The sequence below is a fragment of the Coffea eugenioides genome, chromosome 9 (genome assembly GCF_003713205.1).
Source record: "Coffea eugenioides isolate CCC68of chromosome 9, Ceug_1.0, whole genome shotgun sequence".
In the NCBI taxonomy this organism is placed as follows: Eukaryota; Viridiplantae; Streptophyta; class Magnoliopsida; order Gentianales; family Rubiaceae; genus Coffea; species Coffea eugenioides.
The window spans coordinates 41,069,033-41,091,449 of record NC_040043.1 but is presented as its reverse complement, the minus strand read 5'-3'; the positions used below and the strand labels follow the sequence as shown (position 1 = coordinate 41,091,449).

The following is a 22,417-nucleotide window of genomic DNA, read 5'->3' as shown; positions in this document are numbered from 1 at the left end:
AGCGTATTCAATTAATTACCCTACAAAGTACAACACACCCAATATTAATTAAGAGTAATTAACTATCTCAGGCAAATTTTGCCTTTGCTGTCCGCTCTCTTATCTTAGCTTATTATATATAATGCAATACACAAAACCAAAGCTACCATCTTTGTAACACGCAGGAAAGGAAGGAAAGAAAGTGCTTCAGTGGTCCTACTAATTTACGTAGCACATTATGCGATCGAGGCGGAGTAACCAATTTGTGCAAAACATGATTCGTGCTGCTTCTCATCAGGCGCTTTTTCTTCTGCCTCTTGTCCTCACTGGTGCTCTTTTTCCCGCTACCTGCAGCGCAAGGTCGAAGCTTCTGTCCAACTCCCCCGACCCTGTAGAAGACAGCAAGTTCCTGTTCAATGGCGGTGAAGGCTTCGGAGGAGGCGTTAACGGGGGCAGTGGCTTTGGTGGTGGTTTTGGATATGGTGGCGGAGGTGACTCTGGCGGAATTGGAGGCGGAGGTGGGGGTGGGTTTGGTGGTGGCCTAGGTGGCGGAGCTGGTTGGGGTTTTGGTGGGGGTGGTGGGATTGGAATAGGAGGAGTAGGAGGGTTCGGCGGAGGGCTTGGTGGCGGAGGAGGTATCAATGGTGGTTCAGGATTCGGCGGAGGAGCTGGTGGTGGTTTTGGAGGCGGCCACGGGATCCTGCCTTGAGAGTGCACGGACCTCCACTAGTATTACAACTGCTACATATATACTGTACTAGTGCTCTTACGTGCATTACTATCAGACAAATTGCAGGAATCAAAGATCACAAGAAGAACTAGGAACTAGGGAGAAGCTTCCTTCAGTTCCTTGCATGCATAATAAATTCGGCAATAGCATACATAATAAATACCCCACCCCCACTACTACTACTTGTTAAGAAAACTATACACTCACTCCATATATCATTCAATATTAGTACTACATTATAATACTACTATATAGCACTACTAGTATAATACTTCGTATGGATGGGCCAAGAGCGAGGAGGGCTCGTCCACTACTAATCTCTCAGATATAATTAGTAGTAGTAGTATAATTTGAATACTATATTAAAAGCTCTTGCATCGATGTGTACTGCAAAGTATCCTTCATTATGTCAATTGTTCCATCAATTATCGAGTCCTACTGTTACTGCTACTGCAGCTTATATGTATGTCTGTATATATGTGTGTGTGTCTGTATATGTGTGCGTGTATATATATATATATATATATATATATATACATAGGGGTACTATTTCGTAAATAGGAACGACGGGATAGAAAATTGGTAACAAAAGTAATTATATCTATACCTACGTTTTGGTAACTCACCATTATGAGAATTACTCAAGGATAAACCCGATCCGATCTGATCCGAAAAATAGGATATCCGATCCGATTTTTCTTAACGAGTCAGATGCAGGTTGGGTATCCACAAAAAATGGATATGGGTACGGATCAGGAAAATAAAAAATCGCGGGTATCCGACCCGCAGGGTATATTATATAAATATTAAAAAATTAGGGATCATTTTATAATTTTATAATTTTTAATCCTAAGTGTAAGTGAAGTGGCTCACAGCCTCATATTCTAATCTCATATGATCCGCCCCTCCTCATCTAGTCTGAAAAAAACGAATATTCTTAGTGAAGCATGAACCAAATGAACAAAATGAAGAAAAATTTGTGAAACTCTATTATAAAAATTGTTCATCCCTTTCATCCTTTTTCATTTTTATTCTACCTCCATCGATCTTTCCCGCAAATTTTTCATCAATTCAATCAAAGATTTGTGTTTAGAGCTCTAATTTTCTGTTAGCTAGATAATTAAAACATTTGTGTCTTTCATTTATTTATTTATTTTATTGCAATTATGTCTCTTAAATTTGTCTCCTTTATTTGAGTGGGAGAAATTTATTTTTCTTTTTCGTCACCTTTAATGCCATAAGGTCTATTCCAAAGATGTAAGAAAGTTGGGGAAAATTTTTCAAGATTATTTTGGTTATACTTTCTCCAAAAATTATTAGTTCTGCTCAATTCTTTTCCGGACTTGATTCCACAGTCGACTCATTTGGGATGCAGTCTTGTACCATAACATCCTTAAGGAAGTTGAAAAAGTTGCCAATTACTTATTATCCTTGTGTTTGTTATGTTGTAGAAAGATGAAATGCATGAGAATGGTGATGTACTCAAAATTATCATGAAATTTCGTTTTATCTATTAGATATTGTAATTCTAATATGCACTAAATTTATGAGATTGGTTTGATTATTGGATGAAATGTGTGAGAATGGTGATGTATGGATTTTGATTACAGTATCTCTACTAATATTAATTGGAAAGTAGATTTTTTTTGAAAAATATGTTGATATTAAGTGGAAAGCAATTTTTTTATTGGAAAATAGTTTTTTTTTTTTAGGGATGGGTACCCTATGACCCGCCCCTTTTTTTCGGGTACCCGAAGATTTTAGGAGCGGGTTAGGATCGCAAAATAGATGACCCGATATATTAGGGTCGGGTTAGCCAAATCATGTTAGGGGCGAGTACCCGACCCGTGTCCACCCCTAATGAGAATGTTTTTTATAAGGGATAATTTTAGAAACCTCCCTTGAGGTTTCTAACAATTTCACTGACCTCCCATAAGGTTTCGAAAATAACACTGACCTTCCCTCAACTGATTTTGGAGCCTATTGCTAATGTAACTTGGAATGAATTTACTGCTTTGCCCTAATGCATAAAAGGCTGATGAGAAATGAATTTCTAGAAAAATATAATTAGGTCATTAAATAAATGAACTAATTAAATGATATTAACTGTGGTTCTATCTCTAATAAGCCGATGTTATTGCACTTAAGAAATGGCACTAATTGATGCACCAACATGGCGCCATTTTTTGTGATTGGACATGACTTCAAAGTGCAACACAAGGACAGTCTTAGACGAAAACTTGGAGAAGATAGCAAAATGGAGGGAAAAGAAGGAGAAAAGCATGGCTTCTCTCAGGTTAAAATTTGTTGATTTGCATTGAGATTATTCACATGCTACCCACTCTTGCTTTTTGTAAATGGTTGGCATTAGTGACAAATAATCAATGGTCATGAAATTTGGCTTTGCAATCCTCACTGTCTGCTTCATTCATCTGGGGCAAATGCTATTTTGAAACTATCTTGGATTGCAGCAATAGTTAAGTAGTACTACAACTGCTACAATTATAGCAATTTTGAACTAATGTCAAGTGACTTGTGTTGTCTTACTAACTAGTTCAACTAATAAGTTGTTGCTTATTATCTCTTAGTAAAGTTACAGTAGTAGCCATCAAATAAAAGTCATACATTTCTTCCAAATACAATCCAACTGACAAGTACTACTGGTTTTCTTCTTATATAATCAGAAAATACTTAAAATGGTTGGTACAGTATCGTGACACTTTTACATTTGTTATGAGAGTTTATCCAATTGATTTTACAATTTGGATGAATATAAATACAGCACCAGGTGTGATATTTATGATGAGTATCATGTTAACTATGCCCTTTGGTTGTTCCAGTCTTGCCATTTTTTATTACCTCAAAATTAGATAATCACACTAAAAATAAATTATTTCTTGAGTTGCTTGAGCCGCTTATGTGCTTTTGAAAGAAACTAAAAAATATGGCCATTGCACTAGCCATCGGTGCAAACTGAAACTTCAAGTTGTTGCTACTGCACTTTTCCTAATTGCTCTTACACCTACTAGAATTTACTAATTATTTATGTCTTTTAATATTTTTTATTTTTTTACTAATACAAGTTGTGGATAAGAAAAAGGGCATATGTGGAACAACAATATCATCTCACTTCACAAAATACTTTTTTAATGCTCATTTTTTTGACATGGGCTGATCATGTTACTACAACTAAGTTCAGGGGAGGTTTCTGAAATTATCCCTTCTTATAATTCCCTGCTATCGATCGATTAACTCGTGACATCCATTCCATACTCAAGTGTTTGATTACGATTTCCAAATACGAACCAAACACCTCTTAATTTATTGGTATTATTATTTCTTTTAATTCAAGTTTCAGATAAAATCAACCCTACTTTTAGGACACACGCTCAAATCAATTGGAACGTACGAACGGTTCAACATTTAAATTGCATAATGCATGGGGTCCAAAGTCCAAGTACCCGAAAAGATATATTTAACGAGAAAATTTTTTTTTTCCAAAAAAAGGCCGCAGTAGACCCAGTAGTAGAAGCGTGAGATGAATGGACCCCGCATCCATTCCCCATGGGAATTTCTCCGGTCAACGAGTCAAGTCAACCCATGATACTATTATTATTATTATTATTATGTTGGTAAATTTTGATTGGGAGTAATAAATAAAATATTAGTCAACGTTGAGACAAAATTGGGTTTGTTTGGATATTAAAATTATCCCAAATAATATTTTACTTGTATCATAAACACATTTCTCAATCCACATTTTTACATTCCCAACTACCTTTTTATCTCACATACATTATATCACAAAAAATATTACAAATAATATTTCAAATAATACCCTATCCATTATCGGCAAAGTTGCATTAGTGAAATGGAACCCAGCCCCATTTGGAGGCTTCTTTTCATTTTATTTGCTGGCCTACCCTTACCCTTAATTTGTGACATTTTGGTTGAGTCTGGGAGCAGCAGGCTATCGAGACGAGTCTGTTGTTGATCATGATCACCACTAGTAAATTTGTAGCCCCCAAACTATATAAAAATCCAATCCAATCGTCTCAACACCAACCGGCAGGTATTGATCTTCATCTTCAGAAGTTGAGCACATTAGCATGGTAATTAGGGGTGGCCAAGTTGTCAAGCCAGGGGCTACGTAATTGAGCCCAGAAAGGATCCTGCATCCAGTCCATGCTCAATCTGGATGGTACCTGAAGTTCTGCCAACTTGTTTCCAGATTTCCCCGTTGTTGTTGTTGATGGCAACCGTAGATTATTTGTGCAAGTCCTGGACTTGCCCTTGCATTCAAGGGAATCGTGGTCGTCGTCGTCGTCTTCCTCGTCGTCATCAGCAGTACTAGCAGGACTAGCAGGAGTAATAGCAACGTGTTTCTTGTCTAATCCGGATGATAGCTCTTCGTCTTCCTTTTTGAAGGCCAGAGGATGATGATGGTAGGGCATTGGGAGGTCGTGTTGCTGGATATTATTGCAAATTGAGGCAGCGTCGTCTATTAATGGTGGGGATGAGGAGGGATCCCGGCCGGAAGCATAGTAATAATAATCAGTACTACTAGTATGGTGGTGGTGGTGGAGGAGGACGGGGATCGACAACGCCTTGGCTTCTTCTGGTTGTTGTTGATCGACACCAGCTCTCTGCTCCAACACCCTCAGTGAAGTTGCTTTCCTGTATATTTTGCACAAAACCACCGCCTGCTGCAAAAGTATTTTATTACTAGGCCAGGCCATGCCATGCAATTAAATTTCATGTGCTCCTAATGAATTTGTAAGCATATTAAAAAACATGCACAAACTAGAATTCTGGGATTTGCGTACGTTGGGGGTGCCGGAAAGAGAATGGCAAGTGCGATGATCACGATCATGATAATCAGGCAGGCGATACTCGTTCATGACCCAATCAGTCTTGCATCCTCGGGGTGCTCTGCCTGTGTAGAAAACCAGCGTTTTCTTCAGCCCGATCATCTTCTTAGGGTTGGATAAGCTCAGGATTTTACGGTCTGATCCCGTTGCCTTCCAAAATCCCCTTTTGGTGGTCCGATTGGGTCTTCCGCCGCCTCCGCTCCCATGCTTTCTGTCGCGAGGCACGAAAAAGTACCATTCTCTCTCCCCAATTTTCGCCAGCCCTGTTCTTTCAAAGCAGAATGTTCAGCATATGCCTCAGCATTCTAACTAGTAAACGCAGTATCCCATCAGAACAAAACTCCAGGAAACTAAAGAATGGATGAAAGAATCACCCCCACAAGCTAAAACACTAGCTAAGAAACAAAGAATGAAGGAATGACAAATTTAAACGATGACGCTTTTGAGAATTTTTACCTGGCAAGTCCCAGGGATCGTGATCATAGATGTTGAGACGACCAATTATATCGCAGTGCAACTTCTTGCCGAGTACCGTGCTTTTGAGGTAGAAATCAAGAAGCTCCTCCTCCGTTGGGTGGAACCTGAACCCCGGCAGCTCAAGATCACTTGATGTCGTCGAATCATCCATTCTTTCTGCTAATATTTTTATGACTAGCTGAAAACTTCTGTAACTAAACTCAAAAATACACCTTGGCTCAGCTACGTACTACTTATAAGAAAACGCTATGGAACTGCAGTTGGAACTGCGGTGGGAGTGATGAGGCAGGCTTCATTTATATATATATATATATTCCGAAGAATGGTTGGTTGGTTTGTGGAATCCTAATTAATTACTGGAAATTTTCTCCGACAGCAGTTTAGAGAGACAAGACAGTCCACAAGTGAAGTCTGTTAACAGGATTGATTAAACGCGGTTTTGGGAGTGCTGTCCAATTGACCACATTCCCCTCCCCTCTTCTCAACAGAACCAGCCAATAGCCTGCTCATTGTGAACATGGGACGTCTCTTCTTCGTTCGTGTTCTAATTCTTTCTTCAGTTTTTTTGGACTTTTACTCTGAATTTCACTTCTAACTTGCACCACATCATCTTTGAAATTTGGAATCCTTGAACCATTAATTTCAGTCAATTATTTTGATCAAACATGTATTAACATCTTGAATTGGTCGTAGTAACTATTTTCCACACTACGGAACTCTTCCTGGCAATTATAACCAAGAAAATTTGACTTCCAAGTCTTTGAAGCTTTTTCGAGTTTTGATACGAGCTGAAAAGATCATTAGTACCGGAATTTCGATTCTTGTTAATTATAAACGAACTGGAACACCTTGATCGGATCGACAGAGTAGAGAGTAATGGTGTTTCTTTTGCCACCTCGTTTGGATTGCATTTTTTTGGATTTTTTGTAAAAAAAAATACTGTAACGATTTGATGCATGCGAGGAAAAAAGGTAATAGAGAAATGTGATCACGGAAACGACGACGCAATTTTTCGAAAAAAAAAAAGGTTGTCCAAACTGGGTGCTTTCCAAAGAGGTACACCTGTCTGTCTATCAGAGCCCCAAGCATAAAGAAATTCCGCGTAATTTCTTGATGGAAAGAAGAAATGTGTAGGACAAGAAAAGAGAGAGAGAGGGAGACAGAGAGAAACAGACAAATTGACTTGGAAGTCTTCCCGATGATGACCAACTTGGAAATCAATCACAATGCCCGGTCGCAGTCAGTGAACGTTAGGCATCCAGACCAAATTGAGTGACCTTGTGCCTGAAGAGGTCACCCTACTGACTGATTACTAACAATAAGAACTCAATTTGTTTTACTAGTATACAAAAGAAAAGAAAGAGGGGAAATTTCCTTGAATTTTCAAATGTAATTGCCATCATTTTCTCCACCAAAAGAGAGGAATGACGTCGCAATCCTTTAAATTTGCACATTGTGGTTCAAAAATAAAAAAGATATACACGTAATAGTTCTATTTCATAAAATCTGTATCAACGATAGAATCTACAATCGTGGAGTGGAGTGGAGTGGAGTGGAGCTTTTTGAAGGCTGTGATGAACAAAATGGGTTTCAGTGAGATTTGGATTAGTTGGATAATGGAGTGCATCACCACAACTACTTTTTCTTTCAATATAAATGGGGAGTCTAAAGGTTACTTAACACCTTCAAGGGGAATTAGGCAAGGTGATCCGCTGTCACCTTACCTTTTCTTATTAGTATCCGAAGGCTTCTCCAATTTGTTGACTCAAGCAGAGAACAATCACAAGCTATCAGGATTGAAGATAAGTAGAGCTGGACCATCAATCAGTCACCTTTTTTTCGCAGACGATTCTCTCATTTTTTGCAAAGCTGACAAAGATCAAGCTGAAGAAGTGATGAAGATTTTGGCAATGTATGAACAAGGCTCAGGACAATTGATAAATATGGAAAAATCTTCGGTCTTTTTTAGCAAGAATGTGGAACCTGAGGAACAAAAGGAAATATGCAGTAGACTAGGACATATCCAGGTGGTACATCAAGGGAAGTATTTGGGGCTGCCTATGGTCATTACCAAAACAAAGAACCAGATCTTTGGTTTTATCAGAGATAAATGTCAGAAAACGGTTGCTAGTTGGTGCAATAAACAACTCTCCCAAGCAGGCAAAGAGGTTTTAATGAAAGCTATAACTATGGCAATGCCAACCTATGCAATGTCATGTTTTAAGCTTCCAGTCAAGCTTTGTAAAGACATTCAAGCTTTTATGGCAAGGTTCTGGTGGGGAGAGGAAAATGACAAAAGGAAAGTGCATTGGTGTTCATGGCAAAAGCTGGCAAAGGGAAAGCATAACGGTGGCTTAGGCTTTAAAGACTTACAAGGCTTTAATAAAGCATTGTTGGGTAAACAAATATGGAGGCTTCTCACCTGCCCAAACCTGCTGATGAGTAAGGTGATGAAAGCCAAGTATTACCAACATGAGTCACCCCTAAGCTGCGAAGCCAAAGCCAACTCCTCTTGGATATGGAAAAGCATGATGAGCGCAAGAGAGGAGGTAAGAAGAGGAGCAAGGAGGAAGATAGGGAATGGCAGAGGCACTAGAATTTGGGAGGATGCTTGGATCCAGGATGGCAAAGAAGGTAAAGTGGTGTCCACAAAGCCCCCAACTTGTACGATGAGTAAGGTGAGTGACCTGATTTGTAACTTCAGATGGAATGCACCTCTGGTGTTTAGAACTTTCAATCCGACAGAAGCCAGACAGATTCTCAAAATTCCTATTAGTCTTACTAGCAGACCAGACTCCTACTCCTGGAGCCATAGTGAGAATGGACAGTACACAGTGAGTTCAGCATATGACGCAATAACAAGAAGGAAAAATTGGTTGGAAGGCAACGGCAGAGATAAGGGAGAGACAAGCTGGGAGGGAGGGAGCGGGAAAGCTTGGAAACAGCTCTGGAAGATGAAGATCAAACACAAACAAAAGCTGTTTGTATGGAAAATTCTGAACCGAGCCTTGCCATGTAGGGAGGTAGTACATAAACGTACGGGCAAAGGTGATTTAATCTGCAAGCGGTGTGGGGAAAATACTGAAACTGTGGAACATATTTTCTTTCAGTGCAAACAAGCACAAATGATATGGCGGATGGCACCCCTCCAGTGGGATGGACTTAAAGAGCACACACCTGACTTCAGCAGATGGTGGAGTAGTTTAATGGAAGTGCAGGTGCGAAAGGAGGGAAGGGAGCACATAAATTTAACAGTGGAAATACTTTGGCAGATCTGGAAAGCTAGAAATGAAGCTGAATTTGAAGGGAAGGATAGACATCCTATGCAAGTCATTAGGAAAGCCATGAAGGAGTGGGAGGAGTATCAACAATCACAACAGAAACAACATCAGATGAGCATTCTCGAAACAGAAACAGCACAAGATGAGGAGGTATGGATGGGGGATGAGGAGTGCTTGCTGAACATCAGTGTTGAGGTGGGCCAACATGTTGAGGGCCAAAATATGGGAATTGGGGTGACAGCAGAAAACAATCTGAGCCAAAGACGTGATGCTTGGATACTGAGCGAGAGAAGCACTGGTTCAGCAGTGTTGGACAATCTCTTGGCTATCAAACTGACTCTCCAAAAGCTCAAGGACAAAGGTTGGCAGCATGTCAATATTCGAACTCCATGCAGTAAGGTTCTTAATATGATACGCTATCAAGGTTTTGGTAACTTATGGCTGGCAACTCACTTGGACGACATAAAAGACTTTTGCTCAATGTTTAGGAAATGCTCATTTGATAGTTTGCCTGTTGCTATGGATAGACTCAGTACTAAACTGAGTAGATTAGCTATGATTATACTTTGAGGATGAAATTTCAGTTCATCAGTGGCCTAGTCCACTTTTGTAAAGACCAATTTGAGCCCTTGCTCAACCTATGTAATTTTACTTCCTTATTATAATAAAATTCTATCGTTTCAGGAAAAAAAAAAAGATAGAATCTACAATCGATTAGATTTTGTACAAAGTTTGCTGTTATTAGTAGCTTTCTCCGATGGAATTTCTACTCGCATCGGTTCTTCTTTCACTAAATTAGGATAAATTAAGTTACAGGAATGTTACTGGCACGGTAAAAGAAAAATAGTACTATTTATGGTGTGTCCTCTACAAATGAACGATGTGCTGCAGTACTTAGATACGGGAAAGACTCGCAAGTTGCTTTAATTGCACAAAACCTCGTTCATATGCATTTTGATAATTGGCTAAACTAAAAGTTCCGTAACTAACAGGAAAAGGACTCACTCGACCGTTGTCACGGCCGGTCCTTTCCAAGTTATGCCCTCCAATTTTAGCTGGTTACTACCATCTCTACTCACCTTCCTTTTCCGTAACTTGAAAATGATTGCATGTATCCCCCTTTTAAGTCCAGTCCTGTGGCATTGTTGAGTGAGTTCTCGTGATGTTGCTTTGAAATTTTCATTCGGTAGTTGCACAAAATTACTCCTCTAAGTAGGACTATAGAAGCCAACAATCCAAGAGGCTCTTGGTCACCAAAACGTCTTTAAAGTCTTGGTGAACCCTTGACCTCCCACCAACCACTAGTTGTGCCTTTCCCTTATCACTAGATTAGAATAGAATAAGTTATATAAACTATTATCGTTACTAGTAAAAAAAAAACAAAAAATAGGGCTATAGAAGGGCGCTTGTGGCATAAAAAGATTTCCTCTTTCTTAACACTTGTTTTTTTAAAGAAAAAATTTCCCTTTACTTTTTATGACAAGGGTTGAAATGTTACACGAAAGTAGGAATTAGGGGAGGTAGATGATATTTTTAAAAGTTAAGAGGAGGCCGGTAACATTATCAGAAACCTAAGACAAGGGTTCTGAAATTATCCCCATATATTAGTATTCGCATAGCAGTTGCTGCAAATATTCACGAAAATTCAAAATAGACATTCTAACCACAAAAAAAAAAAAAAAAAAATCTCCCACTTGGGAGTTGGGACCGTGTACTCAGCAATGCTGGCCAAAGCTAATTACATGAGCCATGCTATCTTATAGAAAATACACCCTTCACTGCTCACAAGTTTCTATGTCAAAATTCAGTTGAGGCTTTGAGTTGTCCTCGACATATATACAGCAAGCCATGAGAAGTGAGAAGAAAAATTTGCCTGTGAACCAAGTACCCTGTATGTATATTCATTGAGGAATTGGGCATGCAGCCATGCACTACACTACTAGTACAACAGCTAACCAAAAATTTTTTCATGGCATGTTCTGCTTTATTTCATATTTCTGTTCGTCAAGGACTTTTTCCTGAAAACTGCACATCGCAGGAGCTTCTGCTCGAGTAATCTACTTGCGAGAGTCGTATTAGTTCAAAGTAAACACTTGCATCCCATTGGTAAGGACCCCTCTTTTCTTTTCCTTTTTCTTTGTCACTTTTTACTTCCTTTCTAAGTTGAAATTACAGTAAGTAGCAGTGGAAATGAGTCAGCCGGGTTTTATATTATTATTATTGACAACTCAAGCTGGGGAACTGTTTTGCGAGACACCATTTGTATAGTTTGTAGGCCACGCCCGTTAGGATTGCTATTTTAGAAATTTTTGTAGAAAAATATACCATATCAATTTGATGTACGTGAATACTCTACTCATTCGTGCCCTAATCTACACATAGGGCTGTACATAAGTCAAGTCGATTGCGAGTAGTTCGAGTCAAAACTTGATTCAACTTGATCAAGTCAAACTTGAATTAAAAAATACTCAATTTGTTAGTTCGTGAGCTAACTCGATTATATATATATATATTTAATATTAAAATTACATATATATCTCTAATATTTTATTATTTGTGAAGAAAAATTATTATTTCATTTATTTTTTTTAAAAAAAATAATTATTTTTTATTTTTTTAAATTTGAACTTGATCTTGATATGACTCAAATTTGAGTCGAACTCAAACTTAACATTTATATTGAGAGCTCGTCAAGTTCGAGTTTGATAAAATTAACTCAAGACTCGATTCGATTAAATCAAAACTCGATTTATTTGCAACCCTATCTGCACATGACAAATTTTGTGTTTTACTTTATTAGCTTTATTATTGTTTTTGTCGATCTTTATGGTTTTTTTTTTTTTTTTTTGGGTTTTGGCCCCCCTGAAATCCCCCACATTCCCGATAGATTAACTTCCAAAGAATCGCATTTTGTAATGAATAAGAACGGCCTTGAAGTATTCCGCTGTGGCTTATTCCAACCGAGTGTCCTCATAGTCTGTACCAAGTATAAAAAATCATGAACAAGCTCCTATTTACTACTACTTATTATATATTCAAAACAAAAGTTACCACGATGGCATCCTTCTTGTCATTTTTGGTCACCTTCATTATATTCCCACAATTCCTTGCTTTCTTCCCTCCCTTTTTCGCACAATTTTATTGTTCACTTTCCTTTTCGACTTTTTTTACCACACTTTAACTCCTCACCATTCTTTTCCCCATACCTCTAGCTTCCTATTCTTGCCACTCAATTTCCTATCTCTTTCCCCTCATCATTCTTCCAAACACTTGGATAGCTCCCCAACCTCCTCCATTTCCCTTTCCCCTACTTCTCCCTTTTTCTTTTACCTGTCCAATTAGAATAAAGTAATATCATAATTTTTCATTCGATATATATTATACTGTAAAAAATCTATAGTATTCTCTTATATACTTATAAGAATTACATATATACATGTGTATATAATATGCTCTATGTATGTTGGGATTTTCTTTTTTGTAGTAATTGCGATCGGCACTTCTCTCATCTATTAGTCGAAGACTCTTAATTTTTCCAACTTTTATTCATAATATAACTTAACATATTGTCAATATTACACCATTATAAAGTGAATTTGGCGAGTAAAATATAAAAATGAGAATTCAATACAAAAGTATAGAAAAATTAAATTTTCAAAGGAGAATTCAGTTATTTTTTTATATTATTTTTGAACTGAATAATTTTAAATTTTCAAAGGAGAAGTTGAATCCACATTCAACCCTCAAATTGAACAGTTAAAACTTAAAGTAAAAGAAAAAATTCCCATAACTTGCAATTTGGTTTTACACTTAAAATATACTTATATTTGTACTTTCAAAATAAAATTGAATAGATAAATTTTGAAGAAAAAGAAAATCATAACCTGCAATTTGGTTTAACAGTCTTACAATATAGTATCGGTATCTGAAAATGCAAATAAAAAACTAATAATATCTTATAATACCCCTAACTACTACAAAAAAATCTATATAAAAAAATGGCATAGTAGTTAAAAATTTACATATGAAGAAAGTGATAAGAATACATAAAATAATCAATAATACTCAAGGCTATTCTTAGCGTTTGGGCTTTGTAATCTTGTTCAAATTTAATTAGGGTCAAAATTGGATCAGACATACACATATTAAGTAGATATAGTTTAGGGTCAAATCGTATATATTTTTCCCTTAAACTGTATTGTTATTTTTTTAAAATTTTGGGTTGAATTGGTGTTGTTTTTATTAGTATTTTTCATCATAAACAAAGATTTCAAATAAAAATTTCCATATCTAAAGGCTAGTAGTACTTTATTGTTTAGTTAGTGATTGCATAATTTAGGTTTCATGAATGGTACCACCCTTGATTTTTTAAATCCATAACCAATGAATATTATTTCCCTTTATTACTAAGAAGGTAAACTTTAGGTTTTTTAATTTGCTCGTTGAGTGTGTTTGGATAGAGTATTATTTGGAATAATTACTGTAGCATTTTTTGTGATGTGTTGTATGTGAGATAAAAAGGTGTGATGAAAAATATATTTATGATATAAGTGAAATATTATTTAAAATAATTTGCTATCCAAACTATTAACTTTTAGTAGGTTTGATGATGTTTCCTCTTTATTTTTTCTCACATTAATAGATTTCAAACCAAATTTCTATATAAGTAAATCCACTGCTAACTATTTGAATTCAAAGGGGGGCATGAAAGGATATATAAGAATTTTAAAAAAATCAAAATGCTATAAAAGAGTTGAAAGCAGTCTGACTTAACCGTACAGAAAGCCACTCCTCAAATTTATATAGATATAAATTTCAAATACATCCATGTCAAATCCATCGATCCAAACAGATCTTAGGGAAATCATAGTACGTGATTTCATTTTGGATCTTAGGACAATCATAGTGCATGATTTCATTTCAACGTACTATTTTGCGAGAGACTTTCTGGAAAACACATGCTAAAAGGTTCTGCCATCAAATAGGTCAAACAACTTTTCCTTTTCTCCTTTCTTTTTTGTTTTCTTAGACAAGGAACAACCAAATAATAAAAAAAAAAAAAAAAAAAAACCACGCCTGACTGCTACACTAAATTGAAGCCCAATGGCAGAGATGAAATCGGGTATAGACTAAAATGAGTTAATGTTGCAGAACTCGCCCCAAAGATGCACTACACAGTAATGGGCAAGACTCAAAACGATGACCTCTGGATAAAGATCCAATGAAATGAGGCTATCACTGAGCTATCCCGCCTGAAGGCTCGAGACATCGCAGTTGGGAAAATGGCTGTCCATTCATTTAGTACTAGTAAATAAGTGCTAAGGAGTAGAATATAACAATAATAATAAAATCATCGTATCTTGTTAGATATATAGCTACGGACGCATTCAAAATTAGATGGCAATACATACAGAAGCATATTTTCCACACCAAAGAAGGACAAGAAAGAAACTAGCAAATTCTTTCAAAACCCTCTTTGTCCTGTCCGGCAAGAAGATCAGGTTGGAGGCATCTCCACTCCACAAAACCAACCACAGCTACCCTTCAGCTCTCTTTGGGGAGCAGGCCCACTAATCAGTCAATTATATACCAAAATCAGACAAAAAGAAGTGATCCCAAGACACCACTCCCTCTTTTGTTTTGTTTTTGTTTTCTGTTTTTTTGCTTTTCTTTTTTTTTTTACCCTTATCTACAAACCTGTCTCCCTTCCTGAGAACAATCAATTTCTTATCCTGCAAAACATTGAACCCCACTTGGCACTTGCGGGTTTGATGGCTGCTGCTGCTGTTATTGCTGCTGCTGCTGCTGCTGCTGCTCTCCCTCCCACTTCACCTTAGCAATGCTTTCATCGTGCACTGGCACGTATTCCTATAGCACCCCAAAAAGAAAGCAATTACCAGCTTTATCAAATCACCAGAACATGCCAACGCATCCTGCAAATCCCCTGCAACCCCCTTCCCCCACCCCCACAATAGGAAAAAGGAACCAAGAAAAAATGATAGCAAATATAGTAGTTTATCCATAGAAGAGAAGAGAAACTGTTCGAAGATTCTTATTGCTTCATTGACTTCTGTGCATTGGTGAAATATTTCGCTCAGCAAAAAAGAAAAGTGAAAAAAAGGGGAGGGGAACACAGGCCGGCACGCACCTCCAGTTTCTGAACCAAGTCTTTGGCGTTAGGGGCGGAGACGAAGATATGACGCTGAGAAGGCTTGATGAAGCCATCATCCACGGCTTTATCAATGAAGGTGAGGAGGAAGTCGTAATAACCATCAACATTTAGTAATCCCACCTGAAAAACATCGACAAATACACATCGACATATTTCTATTTCTTCAGTTTAGCATTGTAAACTCAGAAAGAATTGAATCATCAATTGTAGATTACCGGCTTATCATGAATACCCAACTGTGCCCATGTGATGACTTCCAATAGCTCTTCCAGAGTGCCGTACCCACCTGAAAGCCAAAAAAAACCGCCACAAAACTCAGTCAATCAAATACCCAGCCTGTGGATGATGAAATTCAGCTGATCAGATTAACAGCAATAAGCGTTGAGCATATATACAACGGTGTATGAAATTTGGGAGTTATATTCCAAAGTAAAATTAAAGTTCCATAAACTAAACAGAGGAGAGGATGGATGAAATCAGAGACAGCCCCAAGAACATAAATGGCAACAACATAAATGCGGAACCTGGTAAGGCTATGAAGCATTCAGAATGGCGGGCCATCTCAGCCTTTCTCTGATGCATACCAGCCACCGGTCTCACTTCTCCAATTGTTTCCCCAGTTTTCTGCGTTGTTAACCCAAGATCAGGATCATAACCAAAAGAAAATGAAAAATCTGCGGAATGCAATTGTTGCATTTTATCAAAGATCAAGGCTTTCCAACGAAAAACAAAAAACAAAAGAATCCAAGAATGAAGGGATCTAAATACCTCTTTGCCCATCAGGGGTTTGGGTATGATCCTGCGGAGCAAGTATTCATTTGCAAAAGTTTTATTAGTCTTCTAGCTAGAAACGAAAGAAGAATGCTGTCACTGTACCATAGTACATACCCGAGAACGTGGCCGCCTCCATTGTGAACAGCTTGTGAAACCAAACCCATTAACCCAATGCTTCCCCCGCCATATACAAGGTCCATTTTTCTTGCCACCTTCATGCAAAAACGCCCCACCCAAACGCACACACAAAAGAGAAGAAAAAGGGCCCGGAGCCCCATTACAATCAATCGCACACATATACTAACAACAATGAAAAATTATCTAAACATAACTAGTACAGTGCTAATAAGGATAACAACTGACTATCGTCGTCTGCCTCCTCTGCGCTCCAAGATTGTTGGGATAGGAAAGTTATTTTTTTTTTTACAAAAAAAAAGGGGGGTAAAAAAGACAGAGTATAAGTAGTAGTGCTACATGGTACATACCAGCTCCTGGCCCAACTCAAGTGCGGCATCTCTATAGCATTCTCTCTTCCCAGAACTGCTCCCACAAAACACACATACTCTCTTGAACCTTGATCTGGCAACAACTTTTTGTTCCATCGTCTCCTTCATTTTCCAGTCACAGAGAGAGAGAGAGAGAGCGCGCGCGCTTGCTTTTATAGTTTCCTGGGCAAAAATCTGTTTCTGTTGTTTCGTGATTGGGCGATGATAAAGCGGCAAAGATATGAAGAACAAAAAATTAAAAGAGCTCTGTACTTTGTAGCATATATTTTTTGTCAACCGGGCTCTCTCCTCTGTTGCCTACCACTTGACATGAAAAGGTTCGGACGCGAATTATATAGAAGATGGAGTCCTGAGGCTTGAGGAAGAATTTTATTATTGTTTAATTTAGTAAAAATCTTTCAAAACACCCATAGCCCTCGTGCCAAATGAATTTTTCCGTCTTTTTAAATGATAACTTCATGTTCATCACAAAATTAAATCCATAAAATTTGGACTTAGCCAAGCTTTTAACCACATTTTTCTTCGAATCTATCACGTAACTCATACATAGTGATTTTTTTAAAGGAGCAAAGAGATTAAATATCATCTGTAATTAAACAAGTGATGGTATCGATTATCATTTTTATCTTTAAAAAAGGTATAATTTAACCCAACCTTATTCACCCAATTCATATTCATTTTTACCACCAGAAAAGTTTGGATGTGCCATTTTTGTACATAAAAAATGAGCGTATGTAAGCCATGTGATGATTTCAGACAAAGAAGCAGCAAACAAATTAGGTTACGACCAAATTTTACTAATGTAAATTTGTGAGAGGTATAAAATTAATATTGTAGAGATGAATGATAAAAAAAATTTTATTTAGTAAAATGTGAGGAGGGTTTTCAACGATTTTTCTCTTAAGGATAAACAAGCATGACAGAAGAAGAAGTACTATAATAGAAGGATCAAAATGAGGACAAAAAGGAGCACTACATAATAGGAAAAAGAGGAGTGTGTGACTTTCTTTCTTTCTTTCTTTGTTTTTTTCTGGTACATTGATTATTGATAAATGCGATTGGGTGAGTCGACATATACTCGATAGCCGGAGCATTTCCTTCTTCAAACCCCGTCATTCCACGTGTTCTTTACCACTCCACATTTAATTCAATATATCATAAAGCATTCTTCTGTGCCTTGTCATATGCCACCATACAAATATTATTATTACACAGTAAATTAATTCGTTCCCATTTCTAGGCACTACCAGAAGCCTCTGCTCATAAATTTTCCACAGATCAAAAGGGTACGAATGTTGCTTCAGCCACTTTATTTTTTTTTGTTTTTGTCGAAACGATAGGATTTCAGCCACTTTATTTAGAGGAGGTTAAATTAATAAATCCATCCTCTCCACATACATTTTTCTTTCTTGCATGTTTAATTGGAGCTTGAGTGGTGAAAATGCTAGAGGGGGCCGATTTCACAAAAGCAATTTGTTTTAGACTGCTTAACTTGTAACCATATAAACTGGACGAGATCCTCTGTTAATTATATTTGTTCAACGCAAAATTACGTAGTTCTATTTATTAATACTACGATGTGGCACGTAACATTGAGTGCATATTTAGGGTCTGTTTGGTAAATGAGTTTCAAATTCAATAATATCCTAATTGTACCCATAGTCTTCTACTTTAGAATTTCATGCCGCATGATTTAGATGAAATTAGGCAAGTATTTGAGGACGAGATCCTTGAGTTTGTCAGAGTTGTAATTACGTGCAATTGTATTGATTCAGAAAATATGCCGTCTATACTAAAATTGAAATTTAAAACCCATTTACCAAACACCTCCTAAATATACATTTAATGTTACGTGCCACATCAGCAATATTAGTTAGTGGAATTACACAGTTTTATATTGAACAGGAAAAATGGACAGAAATAATTGATTGTTTAGAGCCACCGCATCTCAAAAAAATCTGATTTGTTCGCTCGCTCGAGAGACAGAGACAGAGACAGAGACAAGCCAATCACAAAACAAAAATAAATAAATAAAGAGTGGAATAAGCAAGTCTTCTTGTTTCGTTGTTTTCCACTGATTGAGCGGGCATTGGCTTGGCTATATGTATGTAGGCTCTTATTTATTGCCCTACCTGCGTACAATCCTATATTCTGATTGCAAGCAAGCAATCATGGCGACTGGCAATAGCTGCACAGGCACGGTGCAGAGCCTCTTCCTCCATTTACTACACCAATACTGTATCTATATCCCTCACGTTACGCGACTGCAACCTGCGTGCATATTGCTTGTAGCTTAAAATCCTCCGACCCGGAATTACTTCTTTCTGTCCTATCTATTCCGCCGTGCTTATACAATTGTCGTGTGTATTTAAAACATGATATTATTTATCTAATCTATGCGGTGATCGGAACATATTATAGACCACACAAATTGAAAAAAGAAAGGGCTGGCGCTTGGAAAGAGTGGATATGTTGAGTTTGGCGTGAAAGCCTTATTATAAGAAGAAGTATGGCACGTACGAGTAAAAGAACAAAAAGGGGAGAGGGCAGAGGGTCGCGCGTAGGTATGCGGTCGGGGCTAGAGTCCCTGAAGCAAGGTGGTGATGATTGGTGGTATGCTTGAGTCCTGTGCTGCTGTCTGGGACGGTAATATTGAAATCAGAGGAGGAAGAATAGGGCAGGGCTCCTGCTGGCCAGTGCTGGCTGCTAGTCTAGGCTCTGCATGCCTTTCAGCCGCTTACTGTCCCAATAAAATCAAAACCCCCGCCACCATCTCCCCATCCCCCTCTTTTGTTATTCAATTTACAGCAGAAGTTAGACTGGAGGTCTATATATAGCTTTACATTATCCACACGCTCAAGCAAATGCAGTCTTGCAAGCGAATGGCTAAAAATGCCAAAACCCCACCTGATCCACACACACTCAGGCAGTGTGCCTTCGCATCCCTGCTGATTATATTCCACTACTCTCATTTACAAAGCCCTCCGCTTTAATTCTACTCAAGTTAATGGCATGATGCCAGCCTTCATCAGAACTGCTACATCTCCAGCTTTGAGGGGGTATGAGTATGACTTACGATATGTATTTCGTCGATACATATTTATATGGTTATTTACTCAACTTCCTCTTGATGATGAGTGCTCAATTCTAACTCGTACCCTCAAGCAACAGTACTGAGAAAAGCCTTGATTGAATTCATGTACACTAAGAAAGTAGAGAAAACTCTAAGAACCCTCTATTGATCACTGGGTTTGAGTGGAGTTGAAAGTAGCAGGTTAAAGTTTTCATTTCTTAGAGTTGTGCTGGAATTGCAAATTTTCCTCGCAAAATATTCTTCAACATGCGTGCAGTTAAATCTATTTTAAAAAAGGAAAAAATTGAGGAAACATGATTAATAGTGCCCATCGAATAGCTTGCGTCCTACTACTCTGCCTTGATATTGATATTGTAGAGAAATGTGATCACAAAAAACGACGTAATTTTTCGACGAAAAATGACTGTCCAAACGGGAACTAAGTTACATACGCAAAACGAGGGAAGGAAATTCCCATAATGTCTGCATCTATTATATTTCTTAAACTAGGAGTGACACTTACTTTCATAGCATACAAAAGTCATATTTTAGTGAATATCTAGTTTCGCTAATTTATCAGCACACTGCAATCAGAGACAATTGAAGCAGAAAATGCAGAGAAAATCTATCGGAGAGGAGCCAAATCCCAGCTTTTATGCCCTTAATAATTATGATTTCAACTCATCACATCACTGTGGATGAGTCTTGGAACTTGGGAATGGATCCCCTACCAAATCGATTAATATATTACTGGAGTGTTACTTAATTTGATAGCTAGATGTATAGGTCAAGTTAATTATCTGACTCTGCTCCTTAATTCCTTCCTTCACAGTTACTACTCTCTTTTCCCACTAAACACCCTGCTTTTGTTGGCAGATGGTTTTAACAATGAAGGACAAGAAGTCGCATTAATATCCCTGCTGATCCATTTCTAGCACCGCATGCCAATTGCCAAGTGCCAACTCTACTCTTATCTCCTTCTTCTTCTTCTTCTTTTTTTATTTATTTTTTTGGGCCCCAAGATTCGAGTTTCGAGTTTTGACCACAATGGATCGAGGATAAAACATTCGTACTTTAGGACAGGACACCAGTGCAGCGGGATGTGGGAGCTGGCAAGCTCAAAAACACGCCAAATGATTGATTTGGATCTTTGGTTAATTAGTCTTTTTTATTTATCCTATCCTATCGGAACATATATTTCATGCTTTCTTTTGTTCTTTTTCAATTTTAATTTACTGTTCTCATTGTTGTTGATAAATCCTTCTGTGTATATATTTTTTAATAAATGTATCACACAAATTTCATGGATACCCTGATATTTTTTCCACGCCAAAAAGTTCATAGTTAGCTTAATCTTATAGCTAACTATAAATTTCAGAAATGGGTAAGTTTTAAGTAATATGATTGAGGTCTACAATTCAGCCAAAAAAAAAAAAAAAAGAAAGATAGGTTTTCAATTTTTTTATTTTCTAATTTCTCTTTTCTCTCATTTCATCATTTCCTCTCCACTTTTTCTCATCAACTTTCCAGAATGGAAATCCCTCATTTTAACTTTCACAATTTTTATTTTTATGTTTTTCTCGTCAAATCTGCTTTCAATTTGCACGTATATAAAATACTGTTCAATTTTGATTAGCTGACAAATCAAACTCGAACGAACTGTTATCAAACCAGGTCATTTTTCCATTTTCAAATTCATATTCTACAAAAAAGTGTGGTAGATCATGAAACCATTAAAATGTGCCTTTCATAGCTAATATAAATCAATCCAAACAGACATTTTCGGTTATAGTTGAACTTGAAATTCATCCCCGTCACATAAACTAACCTCCTAGTTTATGTATGTCAATAATGCCTATTTGTGAGTTTCAAATCAATTTGGGCGGTCACTTGAGATTCAACTTCACCCATCATTTCTGGAGAAAAAGTACAACGTCATAGTAATGCTAATGGTGAACTCCTTCAATTTCAATGTGAAGGGCATGGTCAGGTTTCAGTATGCTACTGAATTAATGTGGTGGTGGTGGACGACGGTGAATACGAGGGAGGGACGGACAAGTTGAGCCGTTCAGGGACGGAGGCGACGGGAGCCCAAATGCAAAAACATGCAGATGAGCTGAGATTATATGTCCCATACAAGTGTACTACTCTAGTTTATGCTAGTAGTATATGTATACCTATATACAGAGGGAGCGGCACAATCATTTAGCAGCGCCGGCAATCATCCGTATCGCGGGGAAGATGGGGTATTGGTGTCGTCATGGGTCACATATATATTCCCGCTCCCAGCCAGCCTGGGAGACTATTGACTATGGTAATAATGATGAGGTAGTTGTTCAAACATTCCTCCTCTTGTTTGGTTGGGTGGGTTTAGGGCAACTGGACAGACGTCACAGAACTTGAACTAATAGTACGACTACTCTGCTAGCCTACTAGTGCCCAGAGGTATTAAAGAAACCCACCTACTTCAAACTAGGGATAATTGCAGAAAGGGATAATTGCAGAAAGGGATAATTGCAGAAACCTCCCCTGAGATTTCTGACATTTGCACTGA

General features: G+C 37.6%; 4 protein-coding genes across 5 annotated transcripts; 2 read left to right on the top strand and 2 right to left on the bottom strand.

The window, feature by feature from the left end:
- The first annotated feature begins 253 nt into the window (after window positions 1-253).
- LOC113782586 (glycine-rich protein 5-like) lies at window positions 254-688 on the top strand. The gene has a single exon (XM_027328468.1). The coding sequence runs from the start codon at window positions 254-256 to the stop codon at window positions 686-688; it is 435 nt and encodes a 144-aa protein (XP_027184269.1).
- A 3,796-nt stretch (window positions 689-4,484) lies between these two features.
- LOC113783355 (NAC domain-containing protein 22-like) lies at window positions 4,485-6,316 on the bottom strand. 2 transcript variants are annotated; one of them, XM_027329466.1, is made up of 3 exons: window positions 6,037-6,316; window positions 5,536-5,843; window positions 4,485-5,415 (listed from the first exon to the last, which is right to left on the bottom strand). In XM_027329466.1, the coding sequence occupies exons 1-3, from the start codon at window positions 6,206-6,208 to the stop codon at window positions 4,798-4,800; spliced, it is 1,098 nt and encodes a 365-aa protein (XP_027185267.1). In that variant the 5' UTR covers window positions 6,209-6,316; the 3' UTR covers window positions 4,485-4,797. The 2 variants fall into 2 exon arrangements, with proteins under 2 accessions (XP_027185267.1, XP_027185268.1); XM_027329467.1 differs by having other exon boundaries at window positions 4,485-5,412.
- A 1,357-nt stretch (window positions 6,317-7,673) lies between these two features.
- On the top strand, window positions 7,674-9,908 carry LOC113782585. Its single transcript, XM_027328466.1, has one exon. It carries the CDS (start codon window positions 7,674-7,676, stop codon window positions 9,906-9,908), a length of 2,235 nt encoding a protein of 744 aa, XP_027184267.1.
- Window positions 9,909-15,125: 5,217 nt separating this feature from the next.
- Window positions 15,126-16,886, bottom strand: LOC113783831 (cytokinin riboside 5'-monophosphate phosphoribohydrolase LOG5). The gene is made up of 7 exons (XM_027330063.1): window positions 16,770-16,886; window positions 16,399-16,496; window positions 16,279-16,309; window positions 16,035-16,134; window positions 15,726-15,796; window positions 15,487-15,630; window positions 15,126-15,206 (listed from the first exon to the last, which is right to left on the bottom strand). Exons 1-7 carry the CDS (start codon window positions 16,884-16,886, stop codon window positions 15,126-15,128), a joined length of 642 nt encoding a protein of 213 aa, XP_027185864.1.
- Between the last annotated feature and the right edge of the window lie 5,531 nt (window positions 16,887-22,417).